Source organism: Patagioenas fasciata, chromosome 3 (genome assembly GCF_037038585.1).
Source record: "Patagioenas fasciata isolate bPatFas1 chromosome 3, bPatFas1.hap1, whole genome shotgun sequence".
NCBI lineage: Eukaryota > Metazoa > Chordata > Aves > Columbiformes > Columbidae > Patagioenas > Patagioenas fasciata.
In genome coordinates, this window is record NC_092522.1 from 63,249,337 (window position 1) to 63,264,376 (window position 15,040).

Genomic DNA, 15,040 nt, shown 5'->3' on the forward strand with positions numbered 1-15,040 from the left:
TTGACATGTCCATAGAATATTAAGTATCTCTCATCTTAATTTATATACTTGTAGTTTTGGAGTATTAAGCAATATGAGCTACCACTGTGGTGGCCTCTCTTGTCAAAAGGGACTGCTTGCTATGTGGAAATTTGGACAAACCAGTAAATAACTGAAAAGTTGTTCAGAAATTACAGAAGGGGAAATTCACATAAGGGGAATTGGTGAATATGTTTGGGGGCTGAAATCTCAAGGACAATTAGCAAAATAGTTTCCAACTAACAAATTGAAAACAGTCAAGATCCTGCTTAAGCTGCTGTCGTCCAAGTATCACAGACAATAGGGTAAAAACTACAACATGAAAGCTGAGAAAAAAAGGAGTACAAGTTCATAGTGGTACCAAAAATTTATTGCTGGAAAGGAGTTTAGAGTGGTTTGATTCTTCAAGAAAGGAGAATTAAATTAATTAGTGTGAATGATACTGGGAGGTCTGACCACATAAGCAGAACTCTGAATTATGCACTTAATTTTCCTGTACTGTCATTTACGGGAACTGAGCAGACCAGTGAGCACTGAACCCAGACAAAACAAGAGCTGTTTCTGGAAGCCCTGCTTTCCCTTGATATGATTGCCTGTATTTAAGCCAGGAGAAGTAGTTTTGGTTCAATGAGGGGCAGTAAGGGATATACTTCTCTGATGTAACGTATCATTATTACATTAATATTTTAGTTAACTGTAGAAAATGTTCACAGTCTAGGGTTGAAATATTTTCTTTTCCTTTAATGTGAGAGAAATTTTTCTCTTCCACGATGACTGGAAGAAATTCTGAAACAGTATGCATGAACTAATTAATCAAAGGTATTGCTAGACATAATCTGAACAAGGAATGTAATTTTCTGGGAGGATTTCCTTATTTCTTAATACCTTACTGTGAATAAAATTCTGTAATTTCATTTTTTCAAATCCTTGTAAAATAAAAGTCATGTAAGTTTTTGTTCATTTTAATATTGTCCATACATGGGTTAAGTATGTCTTGGACATCTGTGCTATGGTAGTAATAAAAATGCAAAGGTTAACATTTCAGTTATCACAGTGATAAATGAGGCCTTGATCTATTGAACGTTTGCATGTTACATCTTACGCAAATCACTTAAGCGATGCCATTAAGCAAATAAATCCGATATTCTGGCAAAGTTATCATTCATGGACATAACAATATACATCCAAAATCTGCAAGATCAGCACTTCTTGTTAGTTGGCAAATGCTGACTTTACAGTGGTAATCACTCACATCCAAAACAGCCACTGGTATATGAAATCAACCATTTTAATTATTCTGTATTCATTGTAATACATACTAAAATGCTTGTCACAAGATTGCTAAACTTACAGGTATGGAACTTTTATCTGGAAAACTGTTCTGTTTCCAGTTAAGACCTTCACTTCATGATGCAATACTTCTCACATTACTAATCCACCAGAGAAAAAAAGACTGAAGTCTTTTAATGAAACAGAAACACATTTGGTTCTAAAATGTCCATTCACTTTATTGACAGCAACAGACAAATACCATAGAGAACTAGTTTATTTACATAATAACCTCTATCAGAGGCAGCCTTTTGTAAAGCACAGTCCAGTTGGCCACAAGTCATTTTGGGATTGTTGGGGGATATAGCACTGAGCTTAATACTTGTATTGTCCATTTTCATAGGCTACAGGTACATATTAGAGAAGGGTTAAAAAAAATAAATCACTGTGCTTTTAAGGCAATATTGTTATGGTTAATGCAACAAGGTCCAAACTCTTTAGGGAAAAGAATTATCAGCACCATCAAAAAATTATATCTAAAAAAGTACACAGAGGTAATGAGAGGCAGCTTCCTGTGGAATTGATTCACAGAATCACAGAATCACAGAATTGGCTAGGTTGGAAAAGACCTCAGAGATCATCAAGTCCAACCCTTGGTCCAACTTCAGCCCATTTACTAGATCATGGCACTAAGAGCCATGTCCAATCTCAGTTTAAAAACCTCCAGGGACGGTGAGTCCACCACCTCCCTAGGCAGGCCATTCCAATGCCTGATCACTCTTTCCGTAAAGAACTTCTTCCTAATATCCAGCCTAAACTTCCCCTGGCAGAGTTTAAGCCCATGTCCCCTTGTCCTATTGCTAACTGCCTGGGAGAAGAGACCAGTTCCCACCTGACTATAACTTCCCTTCAGGTAGTTATAGAGAGCAATGAGGTCACCTCTAAGCCTCCTCCTCTCCAGGCTGAACAACCCCAGCTCCCTCAGCCTCTCACCATAGGTCATGTGCTCAAGTCCCTTCACCAGTCTTGTTGCTCTTCTCTGGACCCGCTCCAGCACCTCAATATCCCTCCTGAACTGAGGGGCCCAGAACTGAACACAATACTCCAGGTGTGGCCTCACCAATGCAGAGTACAGGGGAAGGATCACTTCCCTTGTCCTGCTGACCACACTATTTTTGATACAGGCCAGGATACCATTGGCCTTCTTGGCCACCTGGGCACACTGTTGGCTCATGTTGAGCTTGCTGTCAATCAGTACCCCCAGGTTACAGTGATTTACTTTTATATTAACAAACTGTCAACTAAGGGGAATACAAGAAAGCCAACTAGTAACTTTTTCTCCACAAGATTTATACGAACAGAAATTCTAAATACATGCCTCAGGACAGCAGAAATTTAGATATTAAACAGAACATAAAGAATTGCTTTTGATTTGCTTTGCTTAAGCTACAATAAAATATAAAAGAAGACTGACAGAGAAAAGGGAAAGAATAAATATACTTTGGAGCTATTCATTAAATATCCAGATTCCTTCTGACTAATCTCTCAGTTACACCTGAGGTATGTATGCCTGCTTAAGCAAAGAGACCACCAGACTGAATGCTTTTCTCAAAGTTTTCAGGTTTTCTGAGTTTTTCCATAATGTTCAGAAACATGAATTTTCATGCCTGAGTCAGGGACACCACTCTCAGCGACATTGACCCTGTTCAGCAACAACATATGCATGCCTGTTCCCACCCCAGGGATGCCATGGGACACATTTCACAAATTGCCAGTAATAATATTATAAAATCATCCCCCAGCTCCCTGTGGTACGTGAGGATTGAGTCCAATGACTAGGTTAACATCTTGGCACTGTGGTTCTTGCTGTGCACATGGTAAGAGAGGAAGATAAGGGAATGTGCTGACAACCACTTCATCATTCACTTGGCGATAGGATCTTTGGCCCATGTCTGGGGTGGGCAGTTTCAGGTCTATGGTGAAAACAGACATTTCCTGACATGGGCTGTGCAAGATAAAACCCAATCCGTGTTCACAGACAGCAATGTGACCGACTCTTGCTGTTAGTGTGGGTGGCAACAGCAACACTTCCCACCACACTCCCTTCCCATCCCTCATGAAGCTCCTGGGCCTGCAGGGTCATTATGAAGCTCTCTCATAAACAAGGGAGGACTTTAATCCCTCCTTTATCCACACAGGCCCTATTAAGGAACATGATGGACAGAGATGATCCTATATTGGAGACCGTTATAAGCCATGTGGGTGAAGCACTGGCTTTCAGATTTATTCTTTTTTTCCCTCTCCTCTCTCTTGCTCAATTAAAAATGGCACAAATTTTTGCTTTGAACCACCACAAAAAAAAAAAAAAAAATATTCAAGGACAGTAATAGAATTGAAACTTACTCTTTGGTGAGCTCCTGGAGATTGATTAAAGCCCTTTGAGGACATAGAAACGTGATTAGAGACACTAACACACTGCACTGGTGGGTGAACACAAGTACAAATACTCACTTTGGCACTAACTACAGCCATAGTAATTCTGTGATAATAGCAGTATGGGGCAAAATGCTGAAATAGTGTAATAAGAATTTAAGAGGTATTCATGGATTTATTAAAATAAATATTTTTCACATCCTGGATAAAACTAAATAGGCTTGCATGTTACTTGAAACATAAATCAGCTATTGACTTTTACATAATTATGTATACGAAAATATGACAGAAGGTAAAAACTCGTATGAAGATGTTGCAATCTCCACTGTGCAAGTGTTCAAAACCCTGGAAGTCCAGCACTGACAAGACACTTGAAAACTAGATTGGAAAGTAAGTTATGCAAACTGTAATCTGCTTTTAAGATCATAAAAAAAAGTCCAGTTCTGCTCCTGAGTTACAATATAGACCACAGTCAAAACCAACAGATAGCAAAACCCCTTATGTTTAAATGTTGTACTATGAGAGCAGAAACACAAAAAAAGCAAGGGGACATTAAACTGAACATGTTTTGTGAGCTTACACACACTGGAAGTAACCGATTTTTACTTTTGATACTGAACTGCTGTTTTCTTATTTCAAATAAAAATGAGGCCACCGTAACAGGACAAATCATTTTGTAGGCACAAGAAAAGCACCACCATATTTTGAGAAATACCATTTCCAATGAACCTCCTTATCTCCCAGATTTTGAACAAAAATAGATTCTATAGAGCAAAGATCTAGAAAGCCCTATAAAAATTAGGGAACTTTGGAAATCATCTAATCTATTACTCAGCCCCAAGAAAAGAGGGCTATAGATTTAAACCACTTCTGGCATATATTACTATACATTTTCAAAGACCGAGATTACCCAGTATTCCTTGGCAATCTATTCCATTGCTATCTATACCTTTTGATGAGATTTCCTCCCCTCATTTATCTTGCTGTAATTTAAACCCATTCTTTTTGCCCTTTCGACTCTCTATAAAGATCAGTCTACTCCTTCCCACTACAGTTCTCTGTTTAAATACTCTAAATTATTATGCATTCCCCCTTCTGCCTACTCTAGACCAGAAAAGTCTTAGTTCTTTCTGTCTGCCCTCATTAGTTATGTTTTCCAGGACTCTGCTCAGTCTTTCTGTTCTCTTTTGGACTCTCTGAAACCAACAAAATGTACATACAAACAAAAAGTTAGGAATGTCTGAATCTCAGATAAAACTAGATTTAACAAATTCTGTTTAAAACGCCACCATTCTAACATTTTGGCTTCTATACAGTCCTTTCAATGTAAGACAGATCAGCTGTTTACAAGACAGGCAAGACATATAATCATCACTAGAGGAAGGGAAACTGAGGCACAGCTAAATTACTCACTCAAAGCCATCAGGGTTGTCTGCCCCAGACAGGAATGGAAACCTGTCAAGCTGCTCACTGAGCTGTTCTGTAACTTCACCCCATGTCTCACCACAAAGCCTGAAACCAGTACACCAAAACAGTTCAGGCTGCTGAGTTTTTAACTGAAGTACATACTGTATTTTTATAATTTCTTTTTTTTATTTTGAACATTTCTTTCTGTCTTTCTATTTTGTGTCAGAGTCCCTCCATTGGTTCCTCTGAGGTATCAGACCTATATTTTGGGATCACAGTCTACTGCCACACTTGCTTGTCAGTACCTTACAGATCAAAATGTGGCTAAACATCCTTTTCACATAATATCCTGACCCTGTTCTAACTCTTCTGCTGTGTAGTCCTTCTCCTGCACTTTGTTTCCAAAAGCAGGCCAAGTCCAGTAGTTTTTCTCAAGTTAAACTGTAAAATTATTATTTTTGCATTTTTCCATGTCACAGCATGACTGATATTTTTATCCTTATGAATAGCCCTTTAAATAATCCATAAAACCTGTACTTGATGATCTTAATCCCTTGCTTGTATGTCACCTCCTCTAGGCAAAGCTTAATAAACCCCAATAGCTTTCTAAGCTTACAGCTCAGTGGTGAAGCTGGATGAGTGTTAGTTTTATGATATTTCTACCCTAACTTCAGTAAAGCTTAAGCTGCCAGGGAGATTATGGATACCATAAGAATCTGCAGCCAAAGTGACCAATACCATTTAAAAACGCATACACAAAAAACGCAGAAGCAGCAGTGTTTTCCACCTTGTCTGCCGTGCCCTATTAAAAAGAACAAATGCAAAGACTCCATTTTGCAGCATAACCTAGCCTTTCACATCAACATAAGGCCAGTACTGCCAAATGACAGGTTGCTGTAAAGGTAAATGTCTCGTTTTCATTTCAGTCAAGTATTGACAGCAGACTATGTATGATCTCTTTGGCTTCTGAACAGCAAACATTTGTCTGTTGAACCTGGGTGTTGCCAGTGTGCCTTATTTATCTACTCATCATTTAGGCAGATAAGGAGATGCATTTGCCATTTACTGAAAGTTTTTAAGACTTCAAATCTTTTTCCATCAAAACAAAAAAGCCCCTAGCAGCACACACTTAGGACTCAGATTCCGGTGTCTGCTATGATTTCTATCAGAGATCTGGTTCTGAGTCTCCTACGTGCTAAACCAGTGCCTGAGAAAGGAGCAAAAACAGTAACTAGAACAGAGGAGACCAAATTAACCAGAATGCTTTGGCTATTTTTACCTATCCAGTGGCACCAGCCACTTTATTGATGAAGTAGTTAGCCAGGGGCATGTATGATTTTGTAGATGTGTATGTTGGAGTTCAGTATAGGGTTTTTGACCCATCTACTTGTTCGGTGCCAGCGCAGGTAGCAATGGTATGCTATGATTAGCTGAATGCACAGATGAGTTTGTATTTGTCTTTCTCTGTCCTCACAGCACACTGGCTTGGACCTTCTGGCTCAGGGGACCTACTCTTGCTGTGTCACCTGCACTTTCAATAAATAAACTTTTATCAAGAATTATCAAAGACTAATGATCTATGGGTCTTAATGTTTTAGTCACCAGGTAACAGCCCACAACACCTGTAAATTAGAGTAGTATTTGCTGATTTACTTTATGCTGAGGATGGCAGCTGGATGGCCCAGGATCAGATATGGCCCAGGGACACAAAAGCCATCACTCAACAGAGCCACAGGTGAGATTCGGGTGTTAAGTACATTTCTGGCTACATAATTTAACGGAAATGGAAAACACACGAAGCTGGAAACTGCTACTGTGCAGCTATTGCATTGTTTTTTCTCTAAATAAAAAATGCAGGTCTAAAAAAACAAAACACACTGCATGTTTTGTTTGGAGAAAAAAATATATCAAAAAAGCCAGAAACTCTTTCTATATATAAACCATTATTTTTTCCAATGGCAAGTCTGTAACAGTAAAACCACCCATCTGATATGGAATTAGCTGAGCTCTTCAAGCTGCTCCAAAATTTTCATATGCTCCAGAATAAACTCCAGAGATTTTTTTCCAGTAAAGCAGCTGGAGCTCCTAAAACATTTTGCACTCTAGTGGTTAGGAAAAAACATTTAATAAATGAAATCTCTCATTCATATGTTTAAAGAAAACAGAATGTGTTACATTAATCTGTGCTCAAGTGTTACTACAGACTAAGATGATAAGTTTAAATGGATTGTTCTTTACAGTGTGTTCTCAGGTACATATAGCTTGTTGAGGAATGTTTCTATTATTTGATCATAAAATAGTGTAAAAATAATAACCGCACTACAGTTATTTTACAGCTTTGAACTAGAGTGGAAAGTTACTGAACACATAATCTACACACACGAACAATAAAAAAATGGAAGAGCAATGTGATTACTTGCAGTATTCAACAACCAGAAGAAATTCAAAACACAGGTAGGTATTAACAAGGTAAAAGCAAAGGAAAAGCAAAATAAATAATTCAGAGTACAAAGTAAAAAAAAAAAAAAAGGCACAAAACCAAAACAAAATAGTAACAGCAAAATTATTAAACACACACACACAAAACCAAACAGAAAATTTGGCAGTTGCAGAATACATGACACAACGTATTAAATTACAACTAATAATTGTAACACATCACTTTCATCAAAATTCTATGTTGTATATAATTCAATCAAATGTAAGCATATTCAGTCCTTAGCCATCAAGACTTTGGCTCCTAGACCATTTATTTGAGATAATTTGCTGACTTACCTGCTTGCTGCATGCACATAATATACGCGGCAAACAAGCAGAGACAGTGCTGCAGCTTCCATTTCCAATGATAGCACCACATTTCACTTACATGAGACATCCTGTGGAGAAAAAAAAGTTCAGAGAGCTTTACAAATATCCAAGTAAATGCAAAATACTATTAACTAGCAGTAAATAGAGTAGCACTTCAAAAATTATGGATGGCTGTAGTGTTGCTTAACAGAGACAGAAGCCTCTACACTTGCTTAAAAAGGTCAGAAATACTGTTGTCTGGTCCTTAGCAGACACCAAAGTGCAAGACTGGTCAGTGCTGGGCTTTTAAGAGGATAAGCGTGGGTGGTAGTTCAGTAAAAGTAGCTCATACGGTGCCTGAAATAGTTAAAGTGTACTTTTTCTGAGATTGCCAACTTTTACTTTACCTATTTACATATACAGATACATTTATGCTGTTTAAAAATACGTATATAATACATACATATTTGTTCTTAACTATATAAAGATGAGATGGGACAATTTGCCTAGGCCCTTAACCAGCCTTTTCGTATGTTTCAGTGCTAACAGTTTGGTAGCTACAATATTTTCTGCTGACAACTTTAATGAAAATCCTGGAACTTTCATTGCCAAAATCTAGGGGTTCATCTGTGCTGCCAGTGAAGTCAGGAACACCTTTATTATTTAACAAAACAAATGCAATTATATAAAAATCTTTATTAGTTATAGCTTGAAGGTGAGATTTCTTTTGCACTGAAGCATACATGAAATTTAATGGCTAAAATAAAATGCCCCCATACTGGATAGAAAAGGAAGCAAGAAAGGCTCTTAACAAATTTGGTCAGACTTTTAAATATGTATCCAAAATGAATGGTGTTCAATTACATTCCTGTCTCATTTTATTCAAGAAGTTAGCAACAAGCAAAAGCAAGCAACAAGTAATGAAACAACACACATTATTTTGACCAACAACTTCTCCTGTTATCTGGCAAGGATAACTGGCTTCTGTTCAGTAACATACTATTATACTGGGAGAAAAATCTCTAGCAGAATCCCTAAAATATATCACAGTTCTATTCCCAGCAACAGTATGTGAAGAACCACAAATGAATAGACATGAAGAAACACTGATGAACACAAAAGTCTTCCAGGTTAGTGCATATTAAATAGATGGGAGAAGGGAAAAAAAAAAAAAAAAAAACACACAACCAAAAAAACGTATTTGGAATGGCCACTGGTGTGATTTATCAGGATGGAAATGTGAGAGAGGCAAGTGAAAGAAAGCACAAAGGTCATATTCAGTGGCAAGAAATTTAATTTCTTAAACTTGGAAAACTAGTCTTCCTTCTGCTCCACAGACATTGCTGTGACCCTGCCAGTGAAACTTGTGGGCAAATGTAAATCCTTTCCCAGTATCAGCTTCTGTTTCTTCCCAAAGTGGAGTTCTGTAATGTAGACAAGCCAAACTTAATGCAGCAAGATAAATCATTGTAAAGGAACAACTAATGTTTCAGTTTCAAAAGAAGTAACTCATCAAACCGCTCTCCTGGGCTAGATGCCAATGGGTTCAGGTAAATAGCACTTCAATAGGCTACTGCAATCAGTCAGGTTTCCCTTTGGTTCAGTGTTACACAGCACAAGTGTCTGATTACAAAAAAGACTCCTGCTCTTTATGGGTAGTTGAATCAAATTAGGAATTTGAGGCTGATTTATTTTTCTGAGATATTGTAAAGTCAAACTTAACAAGTGTTGAAGACAAGAACAGAAAACACCGGGCTCCGAATTAGAAGAATCTCTTTGATGAAGCCAGACACAAAAATATCCAGATTATCAAACAATAGAATTATTGTCCTTCAACCTAATGACCCCAAAATCCTTATTAAAATTTCAGACAACAGAATGCTGAGGTTTGGGAGCAGTTATTGTTCAATGTCTATAATTCATAAATCCACAATGCCTTTCATATTCATTTAGAAAACTGACTTTGAACAGAAGTTCTTTTAAAACATGGTAACAGTTACATGCACATAGACACACATACAGCATAGTACACTCATATATACTTACTGAGTGTTGAAATGGAAATTTTGAGGATAACAGTATGGCATACCAGAGATACATAAGAATACTGCTGTTTTTACAGATGAAAAAGCTTGCATCTACAGATGAGATAAATGCAAGGCTATTGTATGATCTACCAATGCTAGCCTGTAGAATGGGTTGCATTACTGGGTTTTGTTTGTTTTGAGCAAGCACAGTAAAGTTATCAGACTAGGAAACAGTCACAAACAACTATTAATTCAGAAGAAAGCTGTGTTGGTTTTCATTGTATTGATACATTTTCTGTGCATTACAGCAATTTTCAGTTTTGCTGTCTCTGTGAACTCAGTTGAAGTTTTTACTCATTGAATAGCTGGAGGATGCAAGACACAACTTTTGAGATACTCAAGGAAAAATAACATGACAAGTTTCTGCTGCCTAAGTCTGGCATGACTCTACCCAGTCAACATGCCTTTAATGCCTTTCTTAAAGAATCTGAGGTGCTGCATTAGTCTGAGAGAGCTATTTAATTTGGCCATTTTCTATTTGTAAATGTTTACTTGCGCTGCGGTAATGCTTACAAGCCAGTACTCCACAGTGTTAGTTTACAGTCCGTTTCCTTATCCTCACTCTCATAAAAAGTGCAAGTCAAGAAACATGGATAATCAGCAACAGAGCAGAGTACAAATAAGTGCAAACAACAAGGAGAAAGGGAGCAACTATAATTTTTTTTCCCCAGAGAAAAAGGCTGGATCACTATACAATTGCTATAAAAAAATATACAACTCTCCACCAAAGCAAACAAACAAATATGTAAAAAACTGTGAACCTGTGTCCTCCACTTACATTCTCTACCATTTTCTTTACACCACACCATCTCAGTTAATGAGAAAGAAAGGTTTATCAGGCTCAAAGAAGAATGACCACAGAAGCAGCACACTACCAGAACACTCTACTAACGCAGGCATCACAAGTCAGATCTGTTTCTGTTGGAGAGGACTTTTGAAGAACTATGTTACAAAGCATGACCTCTAGCCAAGTACTCTAAATGAGTGAGGAAATCAGTTATTTACATGTTCTTGAGATCTTGCATTGACAAAAAGCCAAAATTCAGAAACCTGACTGCTCAAAGCCTTAATGCTGTGCTGTATGTACAAGCCATGGTCACACAAGAAGTTGTCAAAGATAGAAATTAGCTAACACTTTGTCAACAAAAAGGCTTCTTCCATACCAAAATCCATCCCTGATATTTTAATAATGTGATATTCCAGTTGGCAATTATGGAAAGGGGCCAGAGCAACTAACAAATACTTCCCAGGCATAAACTAACTGCCACCACCTCTCCTCTCCCTCCCTACAGCCCACCCCCCCCCACCAAAAAAAAGAAAAAAAGCCAAACCAACCAAAAAAACCCCACAAAACACCAGAAACCACAACACCCTTAGTTGCAGATATTCACCTGTTAATACCCACTATGTTTATATTTATTTTAAGGTTCATTTTCCTGATTATTAGTGTTAATTAACATCTAGAACTGAATCCAAGAAGCATATAAATAATTCAACAGAAAAATTATGAAAGAGTTCTGGGCTAGTTTATAGCTTATCAAGGGATGATACAGTCCCATGCTACAACAGCACTGACTTAACAGCCCAAGAGACCCCTTTGGTCTTGTGTTCCTATTTTAAATAGTATTTAAAAGATTTATTCTGTCATTTAATGTTCATAAATAGCACAGAGAATGGATATCAGCCCAGCAACGTACTAAAACACACCAAGAGTTTAAGTAAACAAAGCAGTTCATTACAAAGATCTCAGAGCATATGCAGATTATTTCAGTCTTTAACCCTGAGTACATTAAAATTGCTGAAGATGGTTCCTAGTGGGTTTATTCTCTGTTTTGTTTCAATTTAAATGAAGAAGCCCTGTTCTCTTGCCAGCTGGTAACATGCTAGCAGCCCTGAAGAAATCATTGCAGATTGTCAAACACAAACCAAAACATTTTACCCAATATACTTGGGAATTATTAGTATACCTCTGGTAGGAATACATCCATTACAGTTGGATGTAGTCTCACAACAGCAACCCCTCTTAATTTGATGTTGTTGTTGTTTATTTCTTTCACAAAATATGTAGAAAATTTAGAAAGTGCCCTTCTATGGAGTCTTATAGAAGAACTATTAATTTTTCTATGGACCGTCATCATTCCACTGTAGACACTGTATTACATGGGCAGCTATGCAATCTAGCTGCCAGTTCAATAGAGTCCACAGCAACTCCCATTTCCTATAATATAGGGAGACAATGAGCTTATTCACAATTCATCCCAGAAGAGCAAAATAGACATGTAATTTATATAAACCATAAATGGATGGTAACTCAACATAGTTCAGGATGAAATTAATGGGAGTTTTGCTACATCTAACTACTAAACAATTTACTCTAGATGCTAACAGTGACCTAACCCAACATCACCTTTTAGGGAGTATACAGCTCTTCAGGAAAATATACACAAAATGTGAATAATCCTGGAGCATTTAATTTATATACTGTATGGTCTCAAAACACGCAATATGTATTTCAATGCACCATCTTCTTTGTTCCAAGATTCGGCAAAGTTCCCTGGAGTAGGATGTGAATTCTGCCCCAGGCAGACTGACAAGACTGTCTTTGGTCTTTGACATGTCTAAAGCTATTAAGGAAAAATGTTGCTGACGTTTTAAAATTAAAAGAAAGATAACATCAATTTCACAATTTTTTTCTCATATAGGTTGCAAACAAAAAGATTTTAAGCTTACTCACTCTTAATTGGGACTACAGCAAGTGACAGGCGATTACAACTCACACTTTACTTCCTACAGTTTAACAGAAGAGTTGACTTTAATTTTGAAACGCTTGCTTGAAACTGTAGTACACGAATGTCTTGAAAGTTTAATTACACAAAGCCACTTAAAACTTTCATTCTGTTAAGCATTACTTGTTCCTAATTATTCTTACAGTCAAACTTGAAAACACCCTCGCACTCATCAAAAGAGATGAAAAAATAAGACATCGCCTTTTAATTCAAACAGCTACAGCTCTATCAGATCAGCCTCACTCCCTTGGCTTTCCTTTCAAAGTGAACTTTTCCCAGTTTCAGGCAACTAAACTGCCGGCTGTTTGCAACTCAGTAGCACTGCAAAACTAGGTCTTCAAGAGGTACTTCTCATTTCTGCCTTAACTTCACCGTGCACTGGTAGAAAACCCTACCCTTTCTCCCTCACACTGACTCCCTTCAGGTCCAGCCACAGGTCCTCTCTCACATGGCTGGGAGCGCACCGCTGAAACGCCTAAACCCAACTTTTAGTCCCTCGCCTTACCTTCTGTGGGAGCCCGTCAGCAAAGGCAAAACATATCGGTGAAGGCGCCCAGAGGCCACGACAGTGGCCCGCCCGGGGCCAGGCGGCGTACGGACGAGAGGGTGACAAGCAGGAGAGCCACCTACCCGCCCACCCCTCGCCCTCCGACGGCGGCGGAGCCCCGCGCTGCCTCCTCTGCACCGTGCGCTGCAGGGAGGGGCGGTGGGGCCGGGAAGATTTTATGGAGCCCGCCCAGCCCTTCTTCTCCTTTTTGCCCCTGTTTGTGCTGGCACCGCACCTGGAGGGCTGGGAACGGTGCCTGTGTTAGATGGGGCTCCTCGACGTGAGCGACCACGGCCCCGAGCCGAGAGGCCAGGCGAGTGCCGGTACACCGGCGCCCGCAGCGGGTGGAGCCGAGGGTTTCGCTACTTGCCTCCAAGCACAGGAAAACTCACCAGAGCAGTCCGAAAGACGGGATTACAGTGCTCTGAGAAAGGCAGCGGCCGCCCGGGACCCTGCAGGGCACCCGCCGGCGGACCCGGAGCCCGAAGGGGGCAGAGCCCTGTCTGCCCTGCCCTCTGAGGTCCCAACGTGAAACTTTCTCCTTTCCCCATTCCTTCAGCCCTACCTATCTGCACGGCTCAAACCTGACATTACTCATCACCTACTACGGGGCGGGTGGGGGGAAAGCGGGTGGTGGGAGAAAAAGCCCTGCCTATCTGGTCCCGGTTTCTTGCCCCACGAAGGAGCCCGCGAGGGCTATTCGCGCTTCCCGAGCGCCGCGGACAGCAAGTTGCAGCCCTCGCCCCAGAGTCCGGAGACTTACATGGTGACATTACGGGATGCAATGTCTGCGGGTCTCAGCAACCATTCTGCCTCGCTGCAGCTCACTCGGCCTCTGGCCCGCTCCTCGCAAAGCTCATCGCTGCTCGCTCACCTCTCTTCCACGCCCGCCCCCGCACACACCGCCCGCGGCGATCGGGACCGCGCCGATCTGCTCCTCCTCCACTGCCGCCGCGATGCGCCCCCGCGCCGGGACTCGCCGCTCTCGGCACAAGTCGGGGAAACCTCGATGCCGAGGGAAGCCGCCCGTGCCGAAGGCGGGGGCCTTCCCGCCCGTCTCCCTCGGGGCTCAGGTGGAGGCTCCGGCGGGGCCTCGCGGGCTGGGCCGCCCCACCCGCAGCGTGGGGAGGCAGGACGGGACCCGCCGAACCGCCGCCACGGGCGGGCCCCGCGCTCTCCTCCGGGGACCAGGTCCAGGGGACTGGGTCGCCGCGGCGGGGTGAGGAGTGGCCACCGGGACCCTGCTACCTGCGACCCCCAGGAGAGGCACTGCCCGGGCGGCACCACACATCGCCTTTCACACAGTCACGGCCACCCAGCGCCCCCGCCCACCGGTTAGGGGCTAGCCCAGGGGTGCACAGTCCCCAAACACACTTACACCCCCCAGGAGACAATAGCCACAGGCCCAAAGTCACCCCCAAATGATAGAGGTCACCTCTGAGGAGATGCCATACCAGGGACGCTACCCTGGGCACGCAGCACCACACAGCATCCCAGTGGCAGCAGGTTCCCTGGGGGCAAACACACTCCACCCACCCCACACACTGTGCATGGCAGAGATGATGACACACGGGGCTGCCTGCACACCTGTGGGAAACAAAACCACGCCACTGTGTGTCACAGAGTTGATGACACAGACCCGAAGGCACTTCAGTTGTGCCATTTTTCTCTGATGCACACAATGCACTCTGCTTGGGATAGAAGAT

General features: G+C 41.0%; 1 protein-coding gene across 7 annotated transcripts in view; it reads right to left on the bottom strand.

Moving 5' to 3' along the window:
• The window catches only part of ADGRG6 (adhesion G protein-coupled receptor G6), a 153,820-nt gene that overhangs the window by 102,778 nt on the left and 36,002 nt on the right, over positions 1–15,040 (bottom strand). For 3 of the 7 annotated variants that reach the window (XM_071806474.1, XM_065835103.2, XM_071806475.1), the window contains exons 1-2: positions 14,098–14,218; positions 7,903–8,003 (exon numbers count right to left, since the gene is read on the bottom strand). In XM_071806474.1, coding sequence (XP_071662575.1) covers positions 7,903–8,003; positions 14,098–14,099 — 103 coding nt within the window. In that variant the 5' untranslated portion in view covers positions 14,100–14,218. Of the gene's footprint in view, positions 1–7,902; positions 8,004–13,292; positions 13,656–14,097; positions 14,383–15,040 lie in introns of those variants that run through there. The other 4 variants (XM_065835105.2, XM_065835104.2, XM_065835107.2 and 1 more) reach the window with 3 other exon arrangements.